The sequence below is a fragment of the Triplophysa rosa genome, linkage group LG21 (genome assembly GCF_024868665.1).
Source record: "Triplophysa rosa linkage group LG21, Trosa_1v2, whole genome shotgun sequence".
In the NCBI taxonomy this organism is placed as follows: domain Eukaryota; kingdom Metazoa; phylum Chordata; class Actinopteri; order Cypriniformes; family Nemacheilidae; genus Triplophysa; species Triplophysa rosa.
The window spans coordinates 6367866-6391430 of NC_079910.1; the positions used below are offsets into that span (position 1 = coordinate 6367866).

At 39.3% G+C, this 23565-nt stretch overlaps 2 protein-coding genes across 4 annotated transcripts in view; both read left to right on the plus strand.

Moving 5' to 3' along the window:
* phip (pleckstrin homology domain interacting protein) overlaps positions 1-18358 on the plus strand; it is a 34248-nt gene extending 15890 nt beyond the window's left edge. The window contains exons 13-39 of one of the 3 annotated variants that reach the window (XM_057363441.1): positions 2502-2600; positions 3200-3356; positions 3444-3578; positions 4184-4312; positions 4552-4777; positions 4927-5046; positions 5690-5873; positions 6071-6176; positions 6610-6753; positions 7231-7322; positions 7435-7648; positions 8228-8341; positions 8469-8576; positions 8665-8789; positions 8866-8948; positions 9049-9160; positions 9594-9655; positions 10463-10618; positions 10723-10843; positions 11344-11469; positions 11619-11691; positions 11805-11867; positions 11975-12127; positions 12484-12636; positions 12937-13127; positions 13815-14206; positions 14315-18358. In XM_057363441.1, coding sequence (XP_057219424.1) covers positions 2502-2600; positions 3200-3356; positions 3444-3578; positions 4184-4312; positions 4552-4777; positions 4927-5046; positions 5690-5873; positions 6071-6176; positions 6610-6753; positions 7231-7322; positions 7435-7648; positions 8228-8341; positions 8469-8576; positions 8665-8789; positions 8866-8948; positions 9049-9160; positions 9594-9655; positions 10463-10618; positions 10723-10843; positions 11344-11469; positions 11619-11691; positions 11805-11867; positions 11975-12127; positions 12484-12636; positions 12937-13127; positions 13815-14206; positions 14315-14997 — 4321 coding nt within the window. In that variant the 3' untranslated portion in view covers positions 14998-18358. The remainder of the gene's footprint in view (positions 1-2501; positions 2601-3199; positions 3357-3443; positions 3579-4183; positions 4313-4551; positions 4778-4926; positions 5047-5689; positions 5874-6070; positions 6177-6609; positions 6754-7230; positions 7323-7434; positions 7649-8227; positions 8342-8468; positions 8577-8664; positions 8790-8865; positions 8949-9048; positions 9161-9593; positions 9656-10462; positions 10619-10722; positions 10844-11343; positions 11470-11618; positions 11692-11804; positions 11868-11974; positions 12128-12483; positions 12637-12936; positions 13128-13814; positions 14207-14314) is intronic. The other 2 variants (XM_057363443.1, XM_057363444.1) reach the window with 2 other exon arrangements.
* Positions 18359-19045: 687 nt separating this feature from the next.
* si:dkey-261l7.2 (uncharacterized protein LOC569751 homolog) lies at positions 19046-23404 on the plus strand. The gene is made up of 7 exons (XM_057363508.1): positions 19046-19254; positions 19464-19596; positions 21534-21623; positions 21703-21797; positions 21910-22073; positions 22189-22305; positions 22451-23404. The coding sequence occupies exons 2-7, from the start codon at positions 19472-19474 to the stop codon at positions 22544-22546; spliced, it is 687 nt and encodes a 228-aa protein (XP_057219491.1). The 5' UTR covers positions 19046-19254; positions 19464-19471; the 3' UTR covers positions 22547-23404.
* The last annotated feature ends 161 nt before the right edge of the window (positions 23405-23565 follow it).

Consider the following 23565-nt stretch of genomic DNA (forward strand, 5'->3'; position numbering starts at 1 on the left):
TTTACAGTTATATACTCTGACTCCTTAACTGCGCTTCACTTCCTCAAAGTAATAAAGTCTAACATTATTGCAAATTCATAAGCTCACAGAAAATTGCACCTGGTTACATAACCTCACGATCATACAGAGTAATAGATTCTCTCCTCTACGGAGTAACGGCGCATTGAAACGGTCCCAAGGCTTAAAAATGAATACATACGGTAGGGGTTGAACGACCTTAGATTTTTTGAGGTCGACTAGTCGATGATGTCATTAATAAATAAAATAAGAGTTTTGCAACAAGATTTGATGGGTGTGGGCAGTAAGACACTCGTGTGTGCGTGCGGGGTGCGGGAGAATGGCGGGACTCCTGCAAAATAGCCTCTAAATATATAGAATCTAAATACAAATAAACTGTTGTTCATCTATTGCACAAGAGCAACAACAACTAAACTAAAATAAAACTATTTTAAAGCGCGAGGTCGGTGGTAGCGGAGCTATGCAGTAAAAGAGCAGCACTTGGATCTCTACAGTAGCCTAACGTTACTTCAGATCTGACGCGTGTGTACACAGACCAAACTTCCCTTGCATTTACAAGTCAACTGAAAGTGTCACGTGCACTAATAGATGAAACAACAGAAAAATGTGTCGAGTTTGTTTGTGACGGCCTATGACTTTAGAACAACGTCAATTATTAGCCTAATGCAGCAGACGCTTTATCATAGCGGACTTACAAACGCAGCACCTCAGTGACACAGCAGCCAATATGAGAAACATTTTTATTTATTCTGTTTCTTTCATGTTTTATTAAACGGGGAACAAGTACAAAAATAGCCGATGATATTAAAAGATCTGCGTGTAGAAGCTAGCGCACTGAAACGTAACACTGGGTTCACACCAAACGCGAATTAAGCGTTTTGAGCGAGTAAATTACATACAAAGTCGATGTAAAGACGCGTCCAGACGCGAATTCGCGGTAGGCAGTGCGAATAACTTCGAATCGGGTGCCGCCATTGCTGCGAACGCACGGCAACATCGTCTTCCGCGAAGGTTTAAATATTTGTCGTTTCACGTCACTAACGCGAAAATAACAAACTTTTCCCGTGAGAAATAAAGAACGTGACACGCGATTGTTCGCGTTTGGTGTGAACCCAGCATAGGGCTTTACCTGCGGTGTCAGAACAAATCGTGAATGTTGCGGACGAAAACAGGACACATTGACTGTTGCGTGCGGAAGCAGGACAAGATAACATATTATTGCCGGGAGTGTGACAAAATCCCACTGAACCGGGTGGGAATGACATCCGTCCCGCGCGCAGGTCCTTGGAACAGTCAGCCGTCTTCTAAAAGGTACAGTGTCAAAAAATCCCATGACCCATGACTAGTCGACATCAAGCTTTAAATGTCACGCCAGATCATTAATGTTGACTAGTTGATTAGTTTGTGCAACCCCTAATATTCGGCAGTAAACCGTTTTCTAGAGCAACTGCTTCCTTCTGACTGCTTTACTTTATATATTTTATAACACAAACACAAAAATGATAATGCAAATACATATACACAGTATAAGCAAAAACATCGGTAAAATCATTTTATAGCGGAATGCACATACACATTAATAAGCTTGTTTGCACTGATAAACTCACTAATAGATTTTTGCAAGTGAAAAGACACCAGTGAGTAATAGAGCTTTTAACGATGTAACAGTGTTTTTTTACCTAAGGGAAACAAATAAAATGATACAAATATTATGACCTCTTTAATACTTTATAGAAGAGATATACAACACATAGAACAGCCACATTTATTAGACTGTAAAAAAATATAAAGTTTGAAAATGAGTTTCAGCTCAATTTTATGTGACAAGGTGTACTAAATTGATCTATGATGTATACATTTATATCAATATATATTTTTTATGATATTTCACTTGTGACTGATTTTATATAAAAACAATTAGGTTTTAATTGTTAGTGGTGAAATTTTTAGCGCACACCTTTCTGAAGTAATATTTAGTGCTTAGAATGAGCTTTTTCATAGCTCAGGAGATTTGATAAAGTTCTCAGTTGTGTTTTTATTAATTATCAGCTTTGTTGTGTTTTATGGTTTGCTATGTTGTTTTAAGATTTGATATTGCGTTTTCAGATTTGTAATTGTGATTTTGGATTTTTTCTTTTTAGATTTGTTATTAGTTTTGCGAAATGTTGTTTTGTTTTGCACTTCACTGCCACCGTGCAAATCTGAGCTTAGTTTGTGACATTGAGTTCTGTTATGAAATGTTAGTGGGGATGTGTGAAATTCGAGTCATTTTCTCGGGAGAAAATTCTGAACCTAAGGAAAGTTACTCAAAACATATATATTTTTTAATCTCATTTCTGTTATTTGCGATAACAAAGAGTGTTTCTTTCTTACAGGTCAGCCTTTTTAGTAGAGGCTATATTCTTAGATCTGCACGATAGATTATCCTTATAGATGCATACGTATATAAACATAAGTAGCCTACATGAATTGTGTGTGTGTAGGTTTGTGAGTGGCAGTCGAGATGGTACGGCTCGGATATGGCAGCTGCAGCAACAGGACTGGAGGAGTATTTTACTGGACATGGCCACCAAACTGCCTGGGTATGAGAAATATTAATCACTATGTTAAATTCATTTTCCAAGAATGTAAACATTTTTTTGCTAAACAATTGATTGTTAGCACATAATTGCTTTGGAGTCCTGTGAGGTAAAATGATCCTGACCGCACAGGAGCCACTGAAGTGCACTATTGTAAGGCAAGCTTGGTCACTTCAAACTCCACGAATGGATTCAAATTCAATTTGGAAAGCTGATTGTTGTCCTAACCCAATAATAAAATAACCAAACAAAGTCAATGAAGTGTATTTCTGGCAGAATTGAGATGGAATTTAGCCTTGCTAAAAATGTATCCCTCTTTATAACAAACTCAAGACAGACCACTGAAGAAAGTGTTTGTGGTAGTGTCCAAATTGGAGCTGTTGATTTTATTTTTTGCATTAAAGGGATGGTTCACCCATAAATTAAAATTCTGTTGTCATTTACTTGCCCTTATGCCATTGCAAAACTATATCGATTTTTATTCCAGATTGCTTGTGCCTTTCCCGTCTTCTAATATACAAGTGCGCATCACGTGCCGCTTGCTCTTTAAAAATAGGCTAGTTGCAAAGAAAATGTACAGTGAGACCTTTTCTCTCTTTCAGCAAGTACAACCCTCCTCCCTTAGAGGACAAAGTTACCAAACTCAAGGTCACCATGGTGGCGTGGGATTGCCATGACAACACCGTCATCACGGCTGCCAACAACCTGACGTTGAAAGTGTGGAACTCCTACACAGGACACCTCATTCATGTCCTGATGGTAAGAGTGTGCAGATGTCAGCGGGTTGAATAAAAGGCAGGTTTTTTCAGACTCTGAATAGTCATGTGATCATGTGTATTCTGACAGGGGCACGAGGACGAGGTGTTTGTGCTGGAGCCACATCCTTTTGATTCGAGAGTGCTGTTCTCTGCTGGGCATGATGGGAATGCCATTGTGTGGGATTTGGGAAGAGGAGTCAAAATACGTTCTTTCTTCAACATGGTAAGCAAAACAGAGACACTGTTTTTGTGTATTGTGGTATATATGACCAATACAGCTGTTTTTGTCTGGTATTTTATTGGAATATAAGTTTATTGATCAAAAACCCACGTGGTAAAGCCTGTTTTTGGATCATTTTTGACAAATTAAGGGTATATTTTTACATTTGACTTTCTATTTATTTGAAACTTTGCATGCAAATCAAAACTTTTTCATATTCAAGAAATGATAAGTCTTAAAATGGGATCAACAGGTAACAAAAGGGTTCAATTGAGAAATGAATCCAAACAGTAAAAAGAAATATTATAAAATCATATGGGCCATATCACATTATTTATTACAGGTTTGAGCTAAACAAATCCATGTAAATATGCTTACCCCCTGAATGTGACCTCTCTCTGCCCCATCTCCCTCTTGCAACATTGTACCAACAGGCTCTTTGTAAATTGCTTTATGTTTGATTTCCTGTGTTTGTTTGAGCAGATCCACGCTTCCCTGAAATGTGTTACTTATCAGAAATGCCTTTGATTTGTAGCTGCCTTACAAACTTTCTCTCTATACATTGTGTGTGTGTGTATGTGTGTGCGTGTGTGTGTGTGTGTGTGTAGATTGAAGGTCAGGGTCACGGTGCAGTGTTTGACTGTAAATGTTCTCCAGACGGGCAGCACTTTGCTTGCACAGACTCACATGGTCACCTGCTCATCTTTGGCTTTGGGTCTAGCAGCAGATATGACAAGGTATTGAAGCATACTTTTTACTGCATGATATACATACAGTACAACATCTGCAGGACACAAATGAAGATATTTTGAAGAACGTTGAAAACCAAACAACATTAAACCCCATTGACTTCCATTGTATGAACAAAAAAGAGACATTTCTCAAAACATCATATCTTCTTTTGTGTTTCACACATAACTTTTGAGTGAAGTGTACATTTTGTTTATGAATCTATCTGTTGTGATCTGATCTCTAGATCGCAGATCAGATGTTCTTCCACACCGATTACCGGCCGCTGATCCGTGACGCCCATAACTTCGTCCTGGACGAACAGACCCAGCAGGCGCCCCACCTCATGCCCCCGCCCTTCCTGGTTGACGTGGACGGGAACCCTCACCCTCCTCGCTTCCAGAGGCTGGTTCCCGGCAGAGAGAACTGCAGAGAGGAACAACTCATACCCCAGATGGGCCTCACGTCGTCGGGTAGGAAACTCTCACAAGCAAACAGACACTTACATTAATAATTATCCTTCTGTTTACACTCACAACGTTTACGAATACACAATCTACAATCTGTCACCGAGCACTGATGAAGTGTTTGCGTCTCTATTATTATGCTTTTTCTCTCATAGGGCTGAATCAGGTGGTTAGTCAGCAGGCTGCGGAATGCTCTAGTCCTCTTGATAGTATGATTCAGAGACTGCAGCAAGAGCAGGACCAGAGGCTGGGCTCTGACGCCAGATCCAACAGAGGTGATGCACATTTACTCTAACAGAGGGTTTACTAGATCAAAAGAGGGGTGGGGATGTATCAAATATTGAATGTGTATAGAATTTGCGGCAGATATTAAATCAAACAAGACTGTGAATATCACAAAAAAATTGGGGGGGGATTCCTTTTATTTTTAAAAGTTCTAATTAAAAAATACAGATAATTCCCAATAATAATATTGAAAGTGATTAAAACAGTGAATCAGTTTCCTTCTCTTTGTCTCTTAAAATGTGAAAAATATTGAACTGAAGACTACTGAAGTGCCTTGAAATGCACAGCTTTGTTCGATAATTTGATGTCACTTCCACTGAAGCAGAAAATTAGGGCGGGGCATATTGACCGCCACCTTTAAACTTGACAGTAGCGTTTACTTTACCTCTCAGCCTGGAATTTAATTTAAAATTATGTCATAAAAATTGTCGATACATATTGGTGCAAGTGAGAGACTGAAGTCTTGAATATACAGTATACATTTTCTAAATGTAAATTTTGTCAATGTTGTCAAATCTAGTTTATAGAGACATAGTCACACTAAAAGACTTCAATTTTGACTTCATGGGGACGAATGATTATAATACTGTTGACAATAGCAGTGATGATGTCATGTCTGCTTTGTGTGTGTAGGATCAGTCAGTTCCCCCACAGAAGTCTCTTCTCCACCTAACGTGGGACTCAGACGCAGTGGTCAGATCGAAGGCGTTCGTCAGATGCACAGTAACGCCCCCCGCAGTCAGATCGCCACCGAGAGAGACCTGGTGGCCTGGAGCCGAAGGGTCCTCGTACCCGAATTATCACCAGCCATTGCGAGGTAAAACACACACGTGTCGCTTTGGATAAAAGTGTCTGCTAAATGACTAAATGTAAATATCTTTCTGGCTCACATGATAATATACACACAGGCTGTGTTTGGCTATCAATACCAGTTTGGACGTTAAATGTAGTTTGGTCCGGTCTGATGTTGATTAAGTGGTGCTGACACTCCTACGTGAATGTTTGTGAATGCAGTAAGCAGGAGGTGTGGCGTACGGCTAAAGGAGAGGAGGAGATCAACATCTACAGATCAGAGAGGAGGAGACGCAGCATACACAGCCAGTACCACAGAGAAAACCGGGTAAAACATACAGATAGACACAGAACATGGAAAGCAGTTCCACTTGTTTTGTGGTTATGAAGTTTTTGTTTAGTTGACGTCGTACCCAAAAATTGGAACATGTTGAAACCCTTTACTTCACAAGTCATTCATTTACAAGCCATTCTTTCAAAGATGTTTACCATTTCAAGAGATTGTGTAGTCTTGTGCTATTATGTACTTCTGCTGTTTAGTAAACTCGGTCAAACTATATTAGTGCCAACATGCAATGAAATAATTCCCTTTGCCACTGTGTACAATTGAAAATATGTTTTTTATTTAAAGCTGGAAATAAGGTTTTCATTTCCATCTAATTTATTTGAAATGTTTGTATCTTGTTGCTGAAGCAACTGTTGCTGTTTAACAAGCAAATGTAAATGCGATATGTGTACTGATGTTTGTATATTTCATATAGCATGCTATAGAAAATGCCATAGAGGAGGGGCGGCGTCACCAGGGCAACCAGCACAACTACCACACACGCCTGGCGGTGGAGGAGACGAGTCGTCAGAGTGAACCCAACGAGGAGGAGCACAGCGCATCAGAGGTGCTAACAGATGTACTGTCCCTTTAAGAAACACTAACAAAACTAAAACTAGTTTTACTTTCGGTGATGGTGGTCTTGTTTAGCACCATTGTGTGTGAAGTCTTCCATCTGTAGTGTTAAAATCTCTGTTAGAAGTGTGAGTGAGACATTCATAATGTGTTTACTGTATTGACTCCAAATCTTTAGGGTTCTGTCACAAATTTTAGTATTAATAAGTAATATTTCAAGATTATTTTGAAAAATATTTTACGCATGATTTCTAAATTTGTGTGGAGTTTACACTGCTCTTTAGTGTTGGCCGGGGTCAAACATTTTTTTTAGTCATTTGGTGAATAGAGAAAAGGAGAAGTCATAAAAAAAATGTAGAGACCAGTTAACATTTCTAGATGTATTGTGGCCATTCCTGTCCAGTGTCTGTTGACTTGCAACAAAATCAAACCGCAGGAGCAAACAGAAATCCGTAGTTTTTTGGTCTCTGGTGTTTTTTAGGGAGAGGCAGATCAAAGACCTCCGAGCAGAGAGTCGTCAGATGAAGAGAGAGAAGTAAAAGAACCCTGGCCTGATGATAACAGCAGCTCCAGGTGAGTGATCATGACCTTCAGACCTCACGTGACACACTGCCTTACATCTGAGCTCCTGATACACACCGTCACCCATATAGTCTGTCTCACATCTGAGCGTGTACATTCACAGCGACTACTCCAGCGATTACTCCGACTGGACGGCTGATGCTGGCATTAACCTCGAACCGCCCAAGAAGACCAGCGTGAAGAAAACGAAAAAGAATGCCAGCAGCTCAGAGGAGGATAGAGAGAAGACGAAAGACTCCAAGAAGGACAGGAGGAAAGAAAAGCAAGACAAAGATGGAGCGCTACCAAAGAAGAAGACGCCAAAGGAGAAGCGGAAGGTCAGTGTTTTGTTGGGTATAGATATCGTATAAGTGTATGTACATATATTTATGTTTACGATATATTTTAAAAGTAATTATATAGACTGTTTCAACGACAACAACATAAACGTTGTTTAGATAAAACATAAAACTCTGTAAAGAATCAATAACTGTTGAGTAATTTTATTGTAATTTAACACCATTAAATAATGTGAAAAAAAATGCGATTGAATCAATCAATATTAGATGGTTTAATCGTGCGCATGCGCATGGCCCGAAGTTAACTTCCGGTCTGTGTTTGGTTATAATATAATTTTGTATAATTCATTTATATTAATATTTTGTTGTATGCTAATTGTTTTCACATTATTTAATGATTTAATATTATTTACAGTTTTAACTTGTTTTTGATATAGTTAAATTAACTTTACATTGATAGCCCTAATATTATAAAATACAACATTTTAGGACATTTTGAAAAATGTCAAATGAAAAGTCCTCCACTTTACATATTCAATTTGATTACCTTGACTTTGTACTAGAGTTCTTTTGTTTTAACAAAGCTCTGAGCTCTTATTCTGTGTGTTTATTTTTTAGAGGATACCTGAACTCCAAAACCAGGGTTTGACATTAGAGGAATGGTTACCATCTCCTTGGATCACTGACACCATGCCACGAAGATGCCCTTTCACACCACAGATGGGCGATGAGGTGAAAACCATTTGTTTGCCTAGCAGTCTGCTGAAGCATATGAAATATGTAAAACATTTGTTTTAGGATGCTTTGTGGAATTATAAACATGTCTCTAATGTTAAACTGTTCGTGTGTTCGTCAAAAGGTATATTATTTTCGTCAAGGCCATGAAGCTTACGTGGAGATGGCAAAGAAAAACAAGATCTTCAGTATAAATCCTAAAAAACAGCCCTGGCACAAGCTGGAGCTGAGGGTAATTCTTATTTCTAGTCATAAGTTTTCCTGTTTGTCACAATGTGACTGCTCAATAAACGTGAAGATAATGTGTTTATGTGCTATAGGAGCAGGAGCTGTTGAAAATCGTTGGCATTAAATATGAGGTTGGTTTGCCTACCCTGTGCTGTCTGAAGATGGCCTTCCTGGATCCGGACACCGGCAAATTAACGGGCGGCTCTTTCTCCATGAAGTGAGTCACGATGACCTATTCATGATGGTCCTTCAGAAGCTTTTAACCTGCCGCTCACCGACTATTTCTGTCTCAGATACCATGACATGCCTGACGTCATTGATTTCCTGGTACTCCGTCAGCAGTTTGATAACGCAAGACGGCGGAACTGGATGATAGGTCAGTGTGTGATGTTTATTTCTTTTCGTGTAAATGCATTGTCTGTTTATGACAGGGTGTGTGTAATTGTGTCTCACTGTAAATGCATCTTTCTTGTCAGGTGACCGTTTCCGGGCGGTGATAGATGACGCCTGGTGGTTCGGTACGATCGAGAGTCAGGAGCCTTATCAAGCCGAATATCCAGACTCTCTGTTCCAATGCTACAACGTCTGGTTAGTTCATGACACGCTTATAGAACATAGTAAAATGATTGTTGAAGCCACAAGCAATAAGCAGATTTTGTCTTAGCCAACCACGTATTAAACGTCAAATATATTGTGATGTAATATAGAAAGATATTTTATTGGTTTGAGCAGCAGTTTAGTTTCAGTAATGACAGAAAAATGACTTTGTCATGGCTGATTAGGCAAGTACATTGGTTGGATATAATATATAATGTTTGTTGTATTAAGTAAATTAATAAAATGGTGAATTTAATAAACCTTCAAGTTGTTCCAGCTGTAATGGCTGTTTAACTTTACTGCCTCTTTGGCTGTTTAGTTTGAAGGGTTTAAATGGAGAAGTTGAAGTGAATCTTCTGTTAGATGTGTGAGATGTATTAACGGTAACAGTAGGTGACATCATATGCATTTTATGTGATTACAGTTGGGATAATGGGGACACAGAAAAGATGAGCCCATGGGATATGGAGGAGATTCCCAATGAAGGTTTGTGTTCATTTTACTGTCACTCACTCCTTTAAAACGCGGATTAATCAAAACTAATCCTATAGATTCAAATGAATCGCGATTCATTTAGTGAGGGGTGCAGAAGTCTGTTTTAGGTTCATTAGAATGCATTTTGATTGCATTCATGATTTTTAGATGTTTCAAGGAAAAACATTTTGAAACATTAATAGTCCTGATTCATGTTTTGTTACGAGGAAAATTATGAATCTTGATTGAATGATGGGAACTTTTTTTCATTGAAAAATATATGACCAGCATAACAGTTTAAGTTAACAGTTTTTAGTATTTGGTTTGTCGTTTTTTCGATGATGATGATGTTTCTGTAAAATCGAAATCCTAGACAATTTCACAATTAGAATTAAATTGCATTAAAGACCTCTTGGATGACGTAAACAATGCTGTTTCAACGCTAGTCCAAAATAATTTCTTTCAGTTCTTAAACCAAAAAATTACTAAAAAACTTTAGTAAATAGTAAAAATACTAATATTAAATTAATAAAAACTGAAGTGCACTGAAAGTGCTTCTGGGCCATGTGTACATCTTGCAAAGTGGTATATAAATCTCACATTGTGCTGGGATGTAGTAAACATGATTATTATCTTTGTAAGCACATTTTAGTAATACAAAACAGCTCAGATTTCATGCAGAGCACTCGCATATACGCACATGCTCAAACATGTTAGTTGTTATGGTAACTATCAAAGTGTTCTTTTGTCCATATGGTATTGTTTTTAGCAACAGTGGTGAGTTAGTTGGTCACCCTCTCTCTCACTCTCTCTGTGTAGCAGTGTTTCCAGATGAATTGGGTCTAAGTGTTCCTCTAACTGAAGAAGAGCAGAAGGCATTACTGTACAAGCCCCTTGAAGGAGAGTGGGGCTCACGTACACGTGATGAAGAATGTGAACGCATCATCAGGGGCATCAACCAGCTTTGCACTTTGGGTATGACATAAATTACTGTAGCAAACATGCTGACTGTATTTTTTGATGCAACCATAGAGCCTGGCTCTGATATTGTTGTAACAGAGGTTCTGTTTCTCCTCCAGATGTGGCTACACCGTTTGAATTGCCTGTCGACCTGCAGGCATATCCAACATACTGCACTGTGGTTGCTTACGTCACAGATCTGAGCACCATACGACAGAGACTGGAAAACCGTTTTTACAGGTCAGCTTGTGCACACGCATTCAGACATGAAGTAGCACATTTATGAACACTTATAGGAGGAATGTGAAGATTTTAGTGGCATCTAGTGGTGAAGTTGCGAATTGCAACCAACGGCTCACTCCACCCCTCTCTTTCAAAGCACCGCGGTGGCTGCACAGAACTAAGATGGTCGTTGCGTTTCCGCTCCTTTGCCAAATGAGATAACGTCTTTACGAAACACGCTCTGTAGAGCAGTTTGTCCATGTAGGGCAACTGTAGAAACAACATGGTGAATTTCATGCAAGGGGGCCACCGCGTATGTAGATAGAAAACGTTTATTCTAAGGAAATAAAAACATAATGCTTTATTATGTAAGGTCTTTATACACCTCTGATAGATTATATTGCATTTCTGTCAATAGATCCTCCAAAAAACTACACACTGGACCCTTAATATATTTCAGCTCATAAATGAACTTCAACACATAATGTATATTTACCCTGCTAATTATCTCTTCTCAGGCGAATGTCGTCACTGATGTGGGAGGTACGTTACATCGAACACAACGCTCAAACCTTCAATGAACCAGGCGCATTCATTGTCCGAACTGCCAAATTCGTGTCAGACCTATTGCTGCAATTTATCAAGTAAGTCTTGACTGTCTTAAGTATCACAAAGAAACTTGACACAAAAAAACTCGATATTGCCTTGAAATTGCTGATCTGGATATATTATTTTCTATGTGAGAAATTATGCATGTGACTCCTGCTTAACTGCTTTTCCTGATGTTCCGCAGGGACCAAAGTTGTACAGACATTATTCCGCTATATAACAGTATGAAGAAAAACGCTTTCTCAGATTCAAGTGACGTAAGTGTCATTGATGGACACACATTGGACACACACTCACATTGCGCAGATGCGCATAACCAGCAATGCTTAATATGCCTTATTTGACTTTTGGGGCTTTTATGACACCACAGGATGAAGATGAGGATGAGGATGAGGAGCATGAGGCACCCTGTACGTCTACCCGCAATAAGAAGGTATGACTTAAACTTGTCATTGGATATGCATGGAAAGCAGTACCATAAACACATCATAGCTCAATGATGTAACACCTGGCTAATAGGGAGTTTTTGTTGCGTTGTAGAGCCAGCAACAGCCCATTCTGAGGAGTCTGCGGAGTAAGCCGTCCTCAGACCCGCAGGCCTGGAGGGGGCGCTGTAGAGAACTGCTGGAGCTCGTCTTTCAGTGTGAAGATTCAGAGCCTTTCAGACAACCTGTGGATCTGGAAGAGTATCCGGTAACATAGACACGTGGTCAAGACACACAATGAAATAAATAAAGAATTGTAGTTTTCATGTGCAGCATCAGGTGGAAATTGTCAGGGCAGGGCTCTTAAGTCAAAATGTTTAACTATATGAATTTTAAAGGATAAATTCATATATCATATCTGTAGTATTAACACAATGGTTTTTAATATGGTTCTTGTAATTACGGGTATTTTGTGATATCCTTAAACTGTAGATTTCACTTTGTTTTTTAAGTTATGTCTGAAGTATTCTTTACTTATCACTTTCAGACCAACATTTGTTTTTCAGTTTGTGTTATATTACTTAAAACTTTCTGTTTTTAAGCTATTTTTTATCTGTCTCTCAGGACTACTTAGACATTGTGGACACTCCTATGGACTTTGAAACTGTTTTGAACCGTCTGTTAGCGGGAGAGTATGACACACCCATGGATCTTTGTATAGATGTACGTCTCATCTTCAGCAACTCCAAAGCTTACACACCCAGCAAAAAGTCCAGGGTATGAAATCTCCTCATCTTAAAATCTATATCTTAGTCCATGTTGCACTATGATCCTATTTTTTTACATTGGCTAATTTAGTTCATTTATCAATATTCCTGTAACTTAACTTGTATATGGCATGGCACTAGCAATGCCGATGTCATGGATTTGATTCCTAGATATCATAGATGCTGATAATTGTATATCTTACATTCACCACTGTATAAGCCACTTTGGTTAAAAACATACGCCAAATGCAAACATGAAATGTGATCATTGTCTGTTTTTGTTTGCTTGTGTGTGCCCTTGTGTATACAGATCTATAGCATGAGTCTGCGGTTATCCGCTCTGTTTGAAGAGCATATCGGTTCAATCTTGACTGAATTCAAAGCTGCTCAAAGTCTGCACAACAAGCGGTTCACTCGACAGCGCCTGCACACGAAGCGATTGACCAGACAGTCTGTGAAGAGGAGGAGGAGGAGCTCATCTCCTTCAAGTTCCGCATCTAGGTACAGATCGTATCTGTAATAAAGCTCAATAAAAGGGAAGGAAGGAGGCGGGAACCGGCGAACAATCACAAACTTTTAATCAAAAATAAACAAACAATAATCCAGCAGTAAAAAGGCCGGCAGCCACCTCACGGTAGACTGCCGGCCACACAAACATAAACAAAACTTAACATGTCCGGGCCCGGTCCTCTCTCGCCGTATACTCCTGTCGCTCGTCCTTTTATGCTTCTGATCTCCTCCGTGAGAGATGCGAGACCGGTGTGACGCCCAGCTGACACTCATTGTCACTCGCGCCACCGGCCTCGCTTCCTCCTCCCACGGCTCTCGTCACGCCTCCCTCGTCACAGTATCTGATTGGTTGTTGCAATGTATTGGGCTCTAGGATTGGTCACTAGTCCTGTATCATGTAGTGTTTTCTCAAATAAGTAAAATCAATATGAGACAAATATATGTGACTGCTTATACATAGCTTATACAGTGTGAACAAACAATAAATATGTCTATTATGCTATACAACTAATAAAGGTTATTTTAGTTACTGCTTAGCGATGTCCGAGTAACCACCCACTGCAATGTAATATTGTCTGTTTTGCACAAGCATTCTTTCACATTTTCTCAAGAAATGGATGAAATGTGATTTGGATGCAGGGATTTAGTTTTTTTACTTTCCTTTTTTCTGATTTGCAGTCCGGAAAGGAAGAGGCGGGTCTCCTCCCGTGCTCCGCCTCAATCTGACAATGCAACTCCACCCACTCTCGCTGGACCTTCCCGACCTCCATCATTACGGCAAACGCTTCCACAAATCAATGGAAAGGCGGAGCCTCCTGTTGCCCCTGGACGGACACGTAGCTCTGCCCGTTTCGGACCCCAAATCACAGAACCCCCAGCTGCGCAGTCAGCTCCTCCTCCCCCCACCCACAGCAAAGCAACAGAGCCCTCGTCCAGAGTTCTGCGCACTCAAAACTCTCACTCCATTAATGCCTCCAAAGAACCCGAGACCTCTGCCACCTCCCATAGCAATGATGGCGGAGACAGAGAGTCACGGAGGAAGCTTCGGACACCTGTTAAACTCACATCAGGTATGTCTGCACAGTTCTGCTCAAAACCTTCATGGGTTTGATTCATGGTCTCACAAAATGTAAATCATTGATCTGTACTCTCTATATTTTGTGTTCTCTCTTTTTTAGGTCCAGTTGATCACAGCTCTCCTCAGAACAGCGTGCATCTGAATGGCCACACGAGTCAAGTGACTATGGGAGTAGTAAGAAGGGGGCGGGGCAGACCCCGATTAGACGCAGAAATAAGGACCGTGGAAGAGCCAGGCCCCTTACCCCAACCCTCTGGCAAAAAGAGAGGGAGGAAAAGCAAGAAAGAGCTTGAGGCCCTACAAAGAAACTCCTCCCATGAGGAGGAGCTTGCTCTGTCTACTGGTGATGAGGGCGGGGCTTCTTCTACAGCCCTGGACAGTAGCCTTTCTGATTCAGGTTTAGTTACTCCTGAGCACCCAAGACCGCGAGGAAGACCACGACTGATCAAAACAACAGAGCCACCCCCACATACTCCAGCTCCGTCAAGCCCCAAAACACTTAGAAGGAGCAGTCGACGAGGCCACGAAGAGGCCATGCCCCCCACCCCGGGCCCCGCATTGAGGGAGGAGCCAGATATTGACACAGGGGATGATAGTAGTTCGAAAGGGGCAATGAGAACGCGTAACCAGGGCCGAAGGACAGCCTTCTATAACGAGGAAGACTCTGAGGAAGAACAGAGACAGCTTTTGTTTGAGGATGCCTCCATTACGTTTGGCACGTCGAGCAAGGGAAGAGTCCGCAAGCTCACCGAAAAGGCCAAAGCCAACCTCATTGGCTGGTAATAATGCCAACTTTGTATGTCCTTTGTGACATAACCCCTTATCCCCGCCCCACTGTTACATCACATTACATTGGGGAGGGGAAGCATTCCTGCTGCTATTAGACTCGTGATTATCTGAATCTTTGATTCGGACTCTAAATCGATTCTTAGTTTTTGAATCATTGACTTTTAGGGTGACTTTACAGGGCATTTTCTGTCCTCGAAAGGATCACTGCCCCTTATCAAAGCCCCCCCACACCTTTTACATTTCTTTCACAGAAAAATCACAAATGCAGTTAAATACTGATTTTCATATGCACTATTTGAATGCCAGTGAAGATAGTTACGTAGACAGTCTTATACAAATCCAAATACCTGACTTCATCTCTCAAGTTATTTGAGAGTGGTTGAGTGTATGTGTGTGTGCGAAAACTTGTACTCTGTTTTATCTCCTTTACTGTTAATTTCATGCGTTGTTTTTACACGGATGTTGCTAAGAGCTACAAATCAAACACTTCTTCAAAAAAATCTATTTTTACCAGAATGTTCAGAGTGCTTGTGTTAGTGATCGTGGAGCAATATTGGAGTGCAGAGAGAAGGACCACATGAGATGCTTTCTTCTGTTTTGTCTATCAATGTCTTTCTCTGCAAGTTAAAAAAACAGATCAGTGGCAGTGATGATTCTCGCATGTTTTTATATAATTAGCAATACCTTGTGCCTTTTCATACTTTCAGTACATCATGGTTCCTTTACTCCCAGTGTGTGTGTGTGTGTGTGTGTGTGTACCTGGTAAACCCTACGGTATGGCATGTCCCCACAAAGATGGCAATATCCAAGATCCTTGTCCCTGTGGGGACATTTGTTGGTCCCCATGAGGAAACAAGCTTATAAATCATACAGAATTAACTTTTTTGAAAATCTAAAAGAGCAGAAAGTTTTGTGTGATTGTTAGGTTTAGGGGTAGGGAATATGATATACAGTTTGTACAGTATAAAAACCATTGCGTCTATGGAATGTCCCCATAAAACATGGAAACCCATGTGTGTGTGAGTGCGTGTGTGTGAGTGCGTGCATTTGATTGCTTTAGTGTATTGAGTCGTTCAGTACAAACGTGTGTTATTGATCTGTTGCTGGGGTAGAGATTAGTGAGCAGCATATCGTCCCATGAGTTCATGCCATTTGCAGTTTTTGAAGCATGTAATAATAGTGACATCTTCACTCTGCGCCCATTATACAGACAGTGCTGCTTTGATTTTTGGGTCTCCCACAATGCACTGTGATCCCACATATATCTGTAATCATGACTTGAAAAGTATTTGGACACTTATTAAATGTAAATTTTTTAAAGGTATTTTCTCTGAACTTCAATTGACTTTTGGTCCCAAGATGTTCTTACACTTGTGGAAATCAGCAGATTTGATGTGATTTATGTGTAGTTATTGATAGCAGTGTATAGTTCATCCAGAAAAGTGGTATTTGGGGTTCTTTAGTTGCACTGGTAGTGCTGAAGTGTCCTGGATGTTACGACATCAGACTGTTTTCTTGCACACACATGCAGAGAAATGCCCAAGAAAAACTTAATTGAACAATAGATTTTAATTCAATTTTCTTTCACCAAACCTGTATGTATGCTTTCAGGACACTTGGAATAACTTCACGAATCGGTGGAGTTGTTTTATAATGCGTTTGTGTCCTTTTGAAGCTTGAGAAAAGGATCCCAATTAACTTCTCTTGTAACCAGAAAACCCAGAATGCCACTTTTTTTTAAAATATGCAATTTGTCTTAAATGTATAGTGAATATATTTTCAAAACCATTATACAGAAAACTTTTACATTAGCATTTTTAGTTTGTGTTGGATTGTGATTGAATAGAAACGTGCCCAAATTTGTGTGTATTGTTTTCTGACAGACATTAAAAATGTAAAAATATTATGGATACAGAATCATAGTACATTATTGTGAGGTATTATATTGCAGTAGGCATAATATAATATATCAACCCAGTCCTACGCATGTGGACATGTTCTGCTAAGTTTGACAACCAAAAGTGTCCAAATACTTTCTGAGCCCATGGTACACTCCTAAAAACCACTATTAATAGATTTGTGACCCTGCCTGTGAAAACCAAAGCTTTTGTGATTTACTGTTTTCTACATAAAATTATCCTACATAATTGTAAAGTACATTTTGAAGAAATATAACCTTGTTATCTTTGAAAAGATTGAAATCATAGTGAAATTAATGGTTAAAATTTTAAATGTTATCTTACGGTTAGATTATGAGACTTTAGCCTGGTTTTCAAAAGCAGGGTCACATTTTTATGCGTATATACAGTAGAAGACTGCATGGCCTAATTGTTTCAATATTTTACCTCTAGTTTCATTTAGCCATAGAACAGGCCTCTTTCTCTGTAATTTGGTAAAATCGTTGAATTACTGTAAAACTGCACATTTCGTCAGAAAGAGGACTGATCAAATTGAAACACTGTTGGATATTTTCCGTTCTCTAAGAACAGTTTCATCTGATGCATTGACAGGGCAGCAAATGACACAAGAGGCAGTATGCATGTCGTATTCTGTGTTTTGAATGTGCCTTGACTTTTTGTGTGTATGTACATGTGTAAGCAAAGAGAATATGTTCGGTATTGTGTCCCACTTCTATGTCTGGACCCCTATATATAAAAATGAAAATACATATATCGTATACAGTCTCTTTTTATAAGGGATGTGGCTAGCTGGATGACATTCAGCCGGGTTTGTTGCCATGTGAAAAGTTTTTACATATTCTCAGCACATGTGGTCTGGGTCATTCATATATTTACAGTGAACAGAACTAATCCAGCCCATTGCTTTAAAAACTGGTTCATGAACCAAAGCCTATTGAATGTGTGTGATTGGGGTGTTGAAGTATGTGGCTGTGAATATATGCAGTGAATGCATGTCTGCGTGATTTTAAATACTGTATGTGTGTGTTTATGTACATGCCCCATTGAGCTAGTGTTTATAATCTGTTGCTACATCAAAACTGTATTATATCAGATTCATGACCCCTCTGTTATTACCATACTGAACAGGAAGTCTCGCAGACATTAATGGATTATAAAAAGATGTTGGACGGGCTTTTAGAAAGCTGGATGGATGCATGTTAGTATATTCTCTGGTCTTTTAAATCTGAAGGTACGATCACGTCGTGGGGTCAGGGTCTTGTTTTTCCTTCTGCGGTCTTGTATCCTCAGACTGTGAGAGGTCTTTCTATGTTAGTTTGTATACTTTTATATAAAGGAAAGTGTAAATAAAAACGTTAAATAGAGTGTGTGTGTAGGGTGTACTGCTGTCACATTAGTTCATACTGATATTTTAAGGAAATAAACATTTGTGTTTGCACATATTACCTTGTCCTTTTTAAATATGTTCTTTTGATTCCTTTGTTTTTGAATTTAGGTAAACATTGACCTCTTGTGTTTTCCAATTTGACAAGAAACTATATATTTATTTTCAATCAATTTGCAGCAATATGGTGACTAGGACTCTAGTCAATCTCAATGAAACATGAGGCTTAAATGACCGTCACCGTTTGGTTATAGTCAACAATTTCGTGTAGAACAGCGCCATCTTTTGCGCGTAAATTGGAACTGTTTTGTTTTATTGCCAAAAATAACACAGGGGTATAAATGATTTTAAATAAAACGTTCAGCGAACCCTGCTGACAAAAAAAATGTTTTTAATGGTTTCCATTATAAATATCATTATGAATTACTATTATGAAGCAAATCTGTTTTCTGATAAATTAATTTTCAGTGAGTGAATTTCAGGAGGGAACAGTTCCTCTTCAAAATGTAAAGGTTTTCCATCTGTTATCCACGTCATGGCCTCCAAACGCTTTAATACATAAGTATAACGTTAATGGGATTACTGCATGTATAGTTCCATTAGAATGCATGCGTTGGCCATGATTTTAGCACAGACTTGTAGTCTTAATAGAAAGAAAACTTAAACAAACAAATTGCGTGTTGCGTCCGCTCCTGACGTGGCTGCACTAGACGCGCGCACAACAACATCCGTGGGGCGCCGCTATTGGACGCGCGCAGTCTAGTAATGTTGTACTTTGAGGCGCAGGTGCCAAACCGAAACTGCCCGCAAGTATGTAAATATAATACACAAGCCTTTCAAGACCATGCTTTCGCCGTAACGAGCCTTATTTGAGTGAGCTTTTTAAAGTTAAAACAATTACCCTGACGATAGTGAATTCGGAACAGAACGTCTCCTCTGTTGCGAAAGGTAAGATACATTCAAGCGTGCACATGAGTAAATTACACGATTCCTGAATTGCGGTAATATCATGTTGTTTTAGGTTGCTTGTAGATGCGTCGTGTAGGCTAACTGCATAACAACTTTTAATAACCTCTTAACTGTTATTGTTTCCTGAGTGACAACTTATCCATTTTTACGTTATAATGAATTTACTTTGTAATGTTGTTATTGGACAGGTAAAGTGATGCCTCAAATTACGTCAGCTGTCATCATACAGTTAACTCTTCTTCTGTCAGCGTTTCCTGCACAGTATATAATTTCCAGATGGACAAGCGGTAATGCTGTGCAACGCAACCAAGCCACTCAGAGGTACACACACAAGTTTGTTTTGGTATCTTCGTGGGGACTTGGGGTTTACCTACTGACCTAATGGTATTTTCTAGACCGTAACCACACCCCTAAATCTAACCCTCATAGAAAATTTCAGATACTGTAAGTCAGTGGTTCTCAAACTGGGGGCCCCAAGATGGATCCAGGGGACCACAGATTTTGTGGCATTTTATGAAATATAGAAATTTATCATTGATTTTATGCAATCAAACATCAGAAAAATGACACAACCAACCAAACGAATTGAGGTTCCAGCATTGTATAACTGAATGTTTTTGGTTTAATTAAAATTCTAAGTTTAAGATTATACGTCTTTATATGGGGGGCCGCAAAGCGATGCACTTAACACAAAGGGGGCCTTACAACGAAAAAGTTTGAGAACCACTGCTGTAAGTATCATTTAGAGTGCTTATTAATCAGTTTCCCTCACTGGGACCTGTGGAGCTGTACCTATAGGAGAACCAGATCTCTTAACCAGAAGTCTTTCTGTTACTTCACATTGTTTTGTAGATTTTTTTCAAAATGTTTTGTCACTTGAGTAAGAAATGTTACATAAATTACGCTTAGCAGTTTAAACAGTGCCAGTGCCAGTCTCATTAAGACTACTAGTGATGATGTCATAAATTCTGCCAGTGTGATGTCATAAATACAGCCAGTGCCAGTGACGATGTCATAAATACGGCCAGTGCCAGTGTGATGTCATAAATACAGCCAGTGCCAGTGACCATGTCATAAATACGGCCAGTGCCAGTGATGATGTTATAAATACTGCCAGTGCCAGTGATGGTATCATAAAGACTGCCAGTGCCAGTGATGATGTCATAAAGACTGCCAGTGATGATGTCATACAGACTGCCAGTGATGATGTCATACAGACGGCCAGTGTCATAAAGACATGTCATAAATACTGCCAGTGCCAGTGATGGTATCATAAAGACTGCCAGTGCCAGTGATGATGTCATAAAGACTGCCAGTGATGATGTCATACAGACTGCCAGTGATGATGTCATACAGACGGCCAGTGTCATAAAGACATGTCATAAAGACTGCCAGTGCCAGTGATGGTGTCATAAAGCCTGCCAGTGATGATGTCCTAAAGACGGGCCCAGTGATGATGTTATACAGACGGCCAGTGATGATGTCATACAGACTGCCAGTGATGATGTCATACAGACGGCCAGTGTCATAAAGACATGTCATAAAGACTGCCAGTGCCAGTGATGGTGTCATAAAGCCTGCCAGTGATGATGTCCTAAAGACGGGCCCAGTGATGATGTTATACAGACGGCCAGTGATGATGTCATACAGACTGCCAGTGATGATGTCATACAGACGGCCAGTGTCATAAAGACATGTCATAAAGACTGCCAGTGCCAGTGATGGTGTCATAAAGCCTGCCAGTGATGATGTCCTAAAGACGGGCCCAGTGATGATGTTATACAGACTGCCAGTGCCAGTGATGATCTCATAAATACTGCCAGTGCCAGTGACAATGTCATAAAGACTGCCAGTGATGTCATAAAGACGGCCAGTGTCATAAAGACAATGTCATAAAGACTGCCAGTGCATGAGTTTCTGATGTCACAGTAACTATGTCATAATGAGAATGTGAAAAAAGTGTTTTACGCATCCTGCTCCTTCTACAAAAGCAATATCTAGAAAAGTATTCAAGTGCCTAAAAACCAATGAGCTGGAGACTGTCCTCTCCTTCTCAGCTTTTCACATTGCCAGTCAATACATTTTTTTAAATTGTTGTAAAAGTGTCCTTTTAGGTCTTTTTGGTCAGTTTACACCACTGTTATGAGGTATCCATTTGGCATGCTTTTGTATAGGTATAGCATGTCACACTGTTGTCACGGCTTTAAAGTTAATCTACTCATTTCATTTTTTGAATTATATATTTATTCCTAATTTAGAATTCTAGACACATGGGTGCTCATGAGAAAAAACTACTTAAACACGACCGCTTGGGTTGACTGGCTAAATTCCTGGATTCCTAAACTACCGTAAGAGTACACAAACTTCTTTTTTGCAATCACACTAGACCATTCAGATGCTCATTATTCCACTCATGTCGCACAAAAGATCCTTTGAAGAGGAAGTTGATCCACAGCACACCATGGAAGAGGCGCTCACAATTGAGCTATTAATGCATGACAATGAGCATGGGTATTTCGCAGGTACTATGTTTAATAATTCTATGGTATTTTAATTTAATAGATTTGACTAAAGTATGAAGAAATCAATAACAATAAATGATTTTGTTTTGCAAAACAAAATATCTGTGGTTAGTCTCAAAGGAACCGCGAAGTCCCAGGCCATCATATGTGCTGCACCGTGTGGGTCAAGTCGTCATAGAAAAGCAGAATGGAATGATGGGGGTGATAGTGGGCTGGGATGTAGGACTCCGAGCTCCCCCAGAGTGGATTAAGAGAAAGAAATACACAGACTCAGAGGTACAGAAGCACATGATCAGTATTACAACATTTCATGTTCAAACATCATTTTCTAGAATGACAGCAACAGTAGGTCATGAAAAGGTAAAAGCTGAATGTGTATTTGTGTGTGTAGTTAGAGAGGGCCTTGGACACTCCTCATTACAGAATTCTGTTCAGTGGACCGGATTCTTCATCAATACTGATCGGATATATTCCACAGTATAACATACAGCTCATTCAAGGCTTTAAGGTGAAATACTTGACACTAATAATAGTCATTTTACTTAAAACTTTAGCATTTAACTTTGACTTTGGTTGTTTAGACACCCTACTAATCAGTTTTGTATTTATTTGTGTGTGTTTGTGTCTTGGATGTACGATTATTTGTGCCACAGCCGGATATTCCTACTCTAGAACGATATTTTTCACACTTCGATGGGGAAAGGTTTGTTATGGAGGAATGGTTAGAAGAGATATACCCTCATGACTGAATGAGGAACAAAACAAGTTTTTAAAAGGAATCTGCACTTGGAAACATACATGAACTCTTCTACCAATCATTGTCAGGGCGATGCTGTTTAAATATGCCATTAGAAGATCAAAACACATTAAGACTGACTTGGAAATGTAAGATTAATTACTTGATATAGCCTATTTATTTTGATAAGCACAACAATATGATTATTTCTGTTCGGTTTATGGTGTAAAACAACAGTATTGATAATAGATAAACAGTGTTTAAAGTAAAAACATACATAAACAGATTTCTTGTGAATTAATTTTTTTATATATTATTTTTCATTGTCCCATAATGCATTGTGAACCTGAATCGTGTAGGGTTAGACACTGCTCGAATAAAACACATAGCGAAATATAGCTGCAAGCAGCAATTACGGGGTCAAGCCCAACCAAGGCCAAAAGTGAAATATTTTGGAAATGTCAGATGATCAAATTTTGAAAACCAAGTTTAAGAACACAAGGAAAAGCAACTAGAACAAAAAAAATTGCTTACAACTTTGGACTACTAGGTGGCGCTGTCACCAAACTTTTATGAGGCAGACAAGATGTGCCAGATGCGCGAAGATACAGCCACTTGACGTTTTTGGGAGCTCGCCTTAGAATTTGTTGATGCTGTATATGAGAACCATTGTATCAATCACAAATCTTTTAATAACTTTTTTGTCAGTACTGTCTCCAGATGCTAAACAAAAAATTTCATGCAAATCTGACAAATTTTGTAGGAGGTGTACGAAAAAAGTAATTCACTATGGCGGACAGGATGTATGGCGGAATATGACAACTCTTTTATCAAGCAACTCGGCTTGAGCCAACAAATATACTAATGTGAATTGAATACCATTATGTTGATTATTTCATATGTTATAAGCATTTTAATAAATTTCAGACCATCTCTAGACCACTGGCCTATAACTTTACAAGTCCTCTCAGAACTTGACCTTGATGAACCATTTCGTAAAGTTATGTTATTGTGTACTTAAAATACAGAATT

What these genes read in the sequence shown, in the direction of transcription:
- si:dkey-261l7.2 (XM_057363508.1), top strand. Translation starts at nt 19,472, where the DNA reads ATGCCTCAAATTACGTCAGCTGTCATCATACAGTTAACTCTTCTTCTG. An exon ending in CGCAACCAAGCCACTCAGAG is followed by an intron (nt 19,597 to 21,533) that starts GTACACACACAA and finishes TTCCTAATTTAG; the next exon opens with AATTCTAGACACATGGGTGC. An exon ending in AGAAATACACAGACTCAGAG is followed by an intron (nt 22,074 to 22,188) that starts GTACAGAAGCAC and finishes TTGTGTGTGTAG; the next exon opens with TTAGAGAGGGCCTTGGACAC.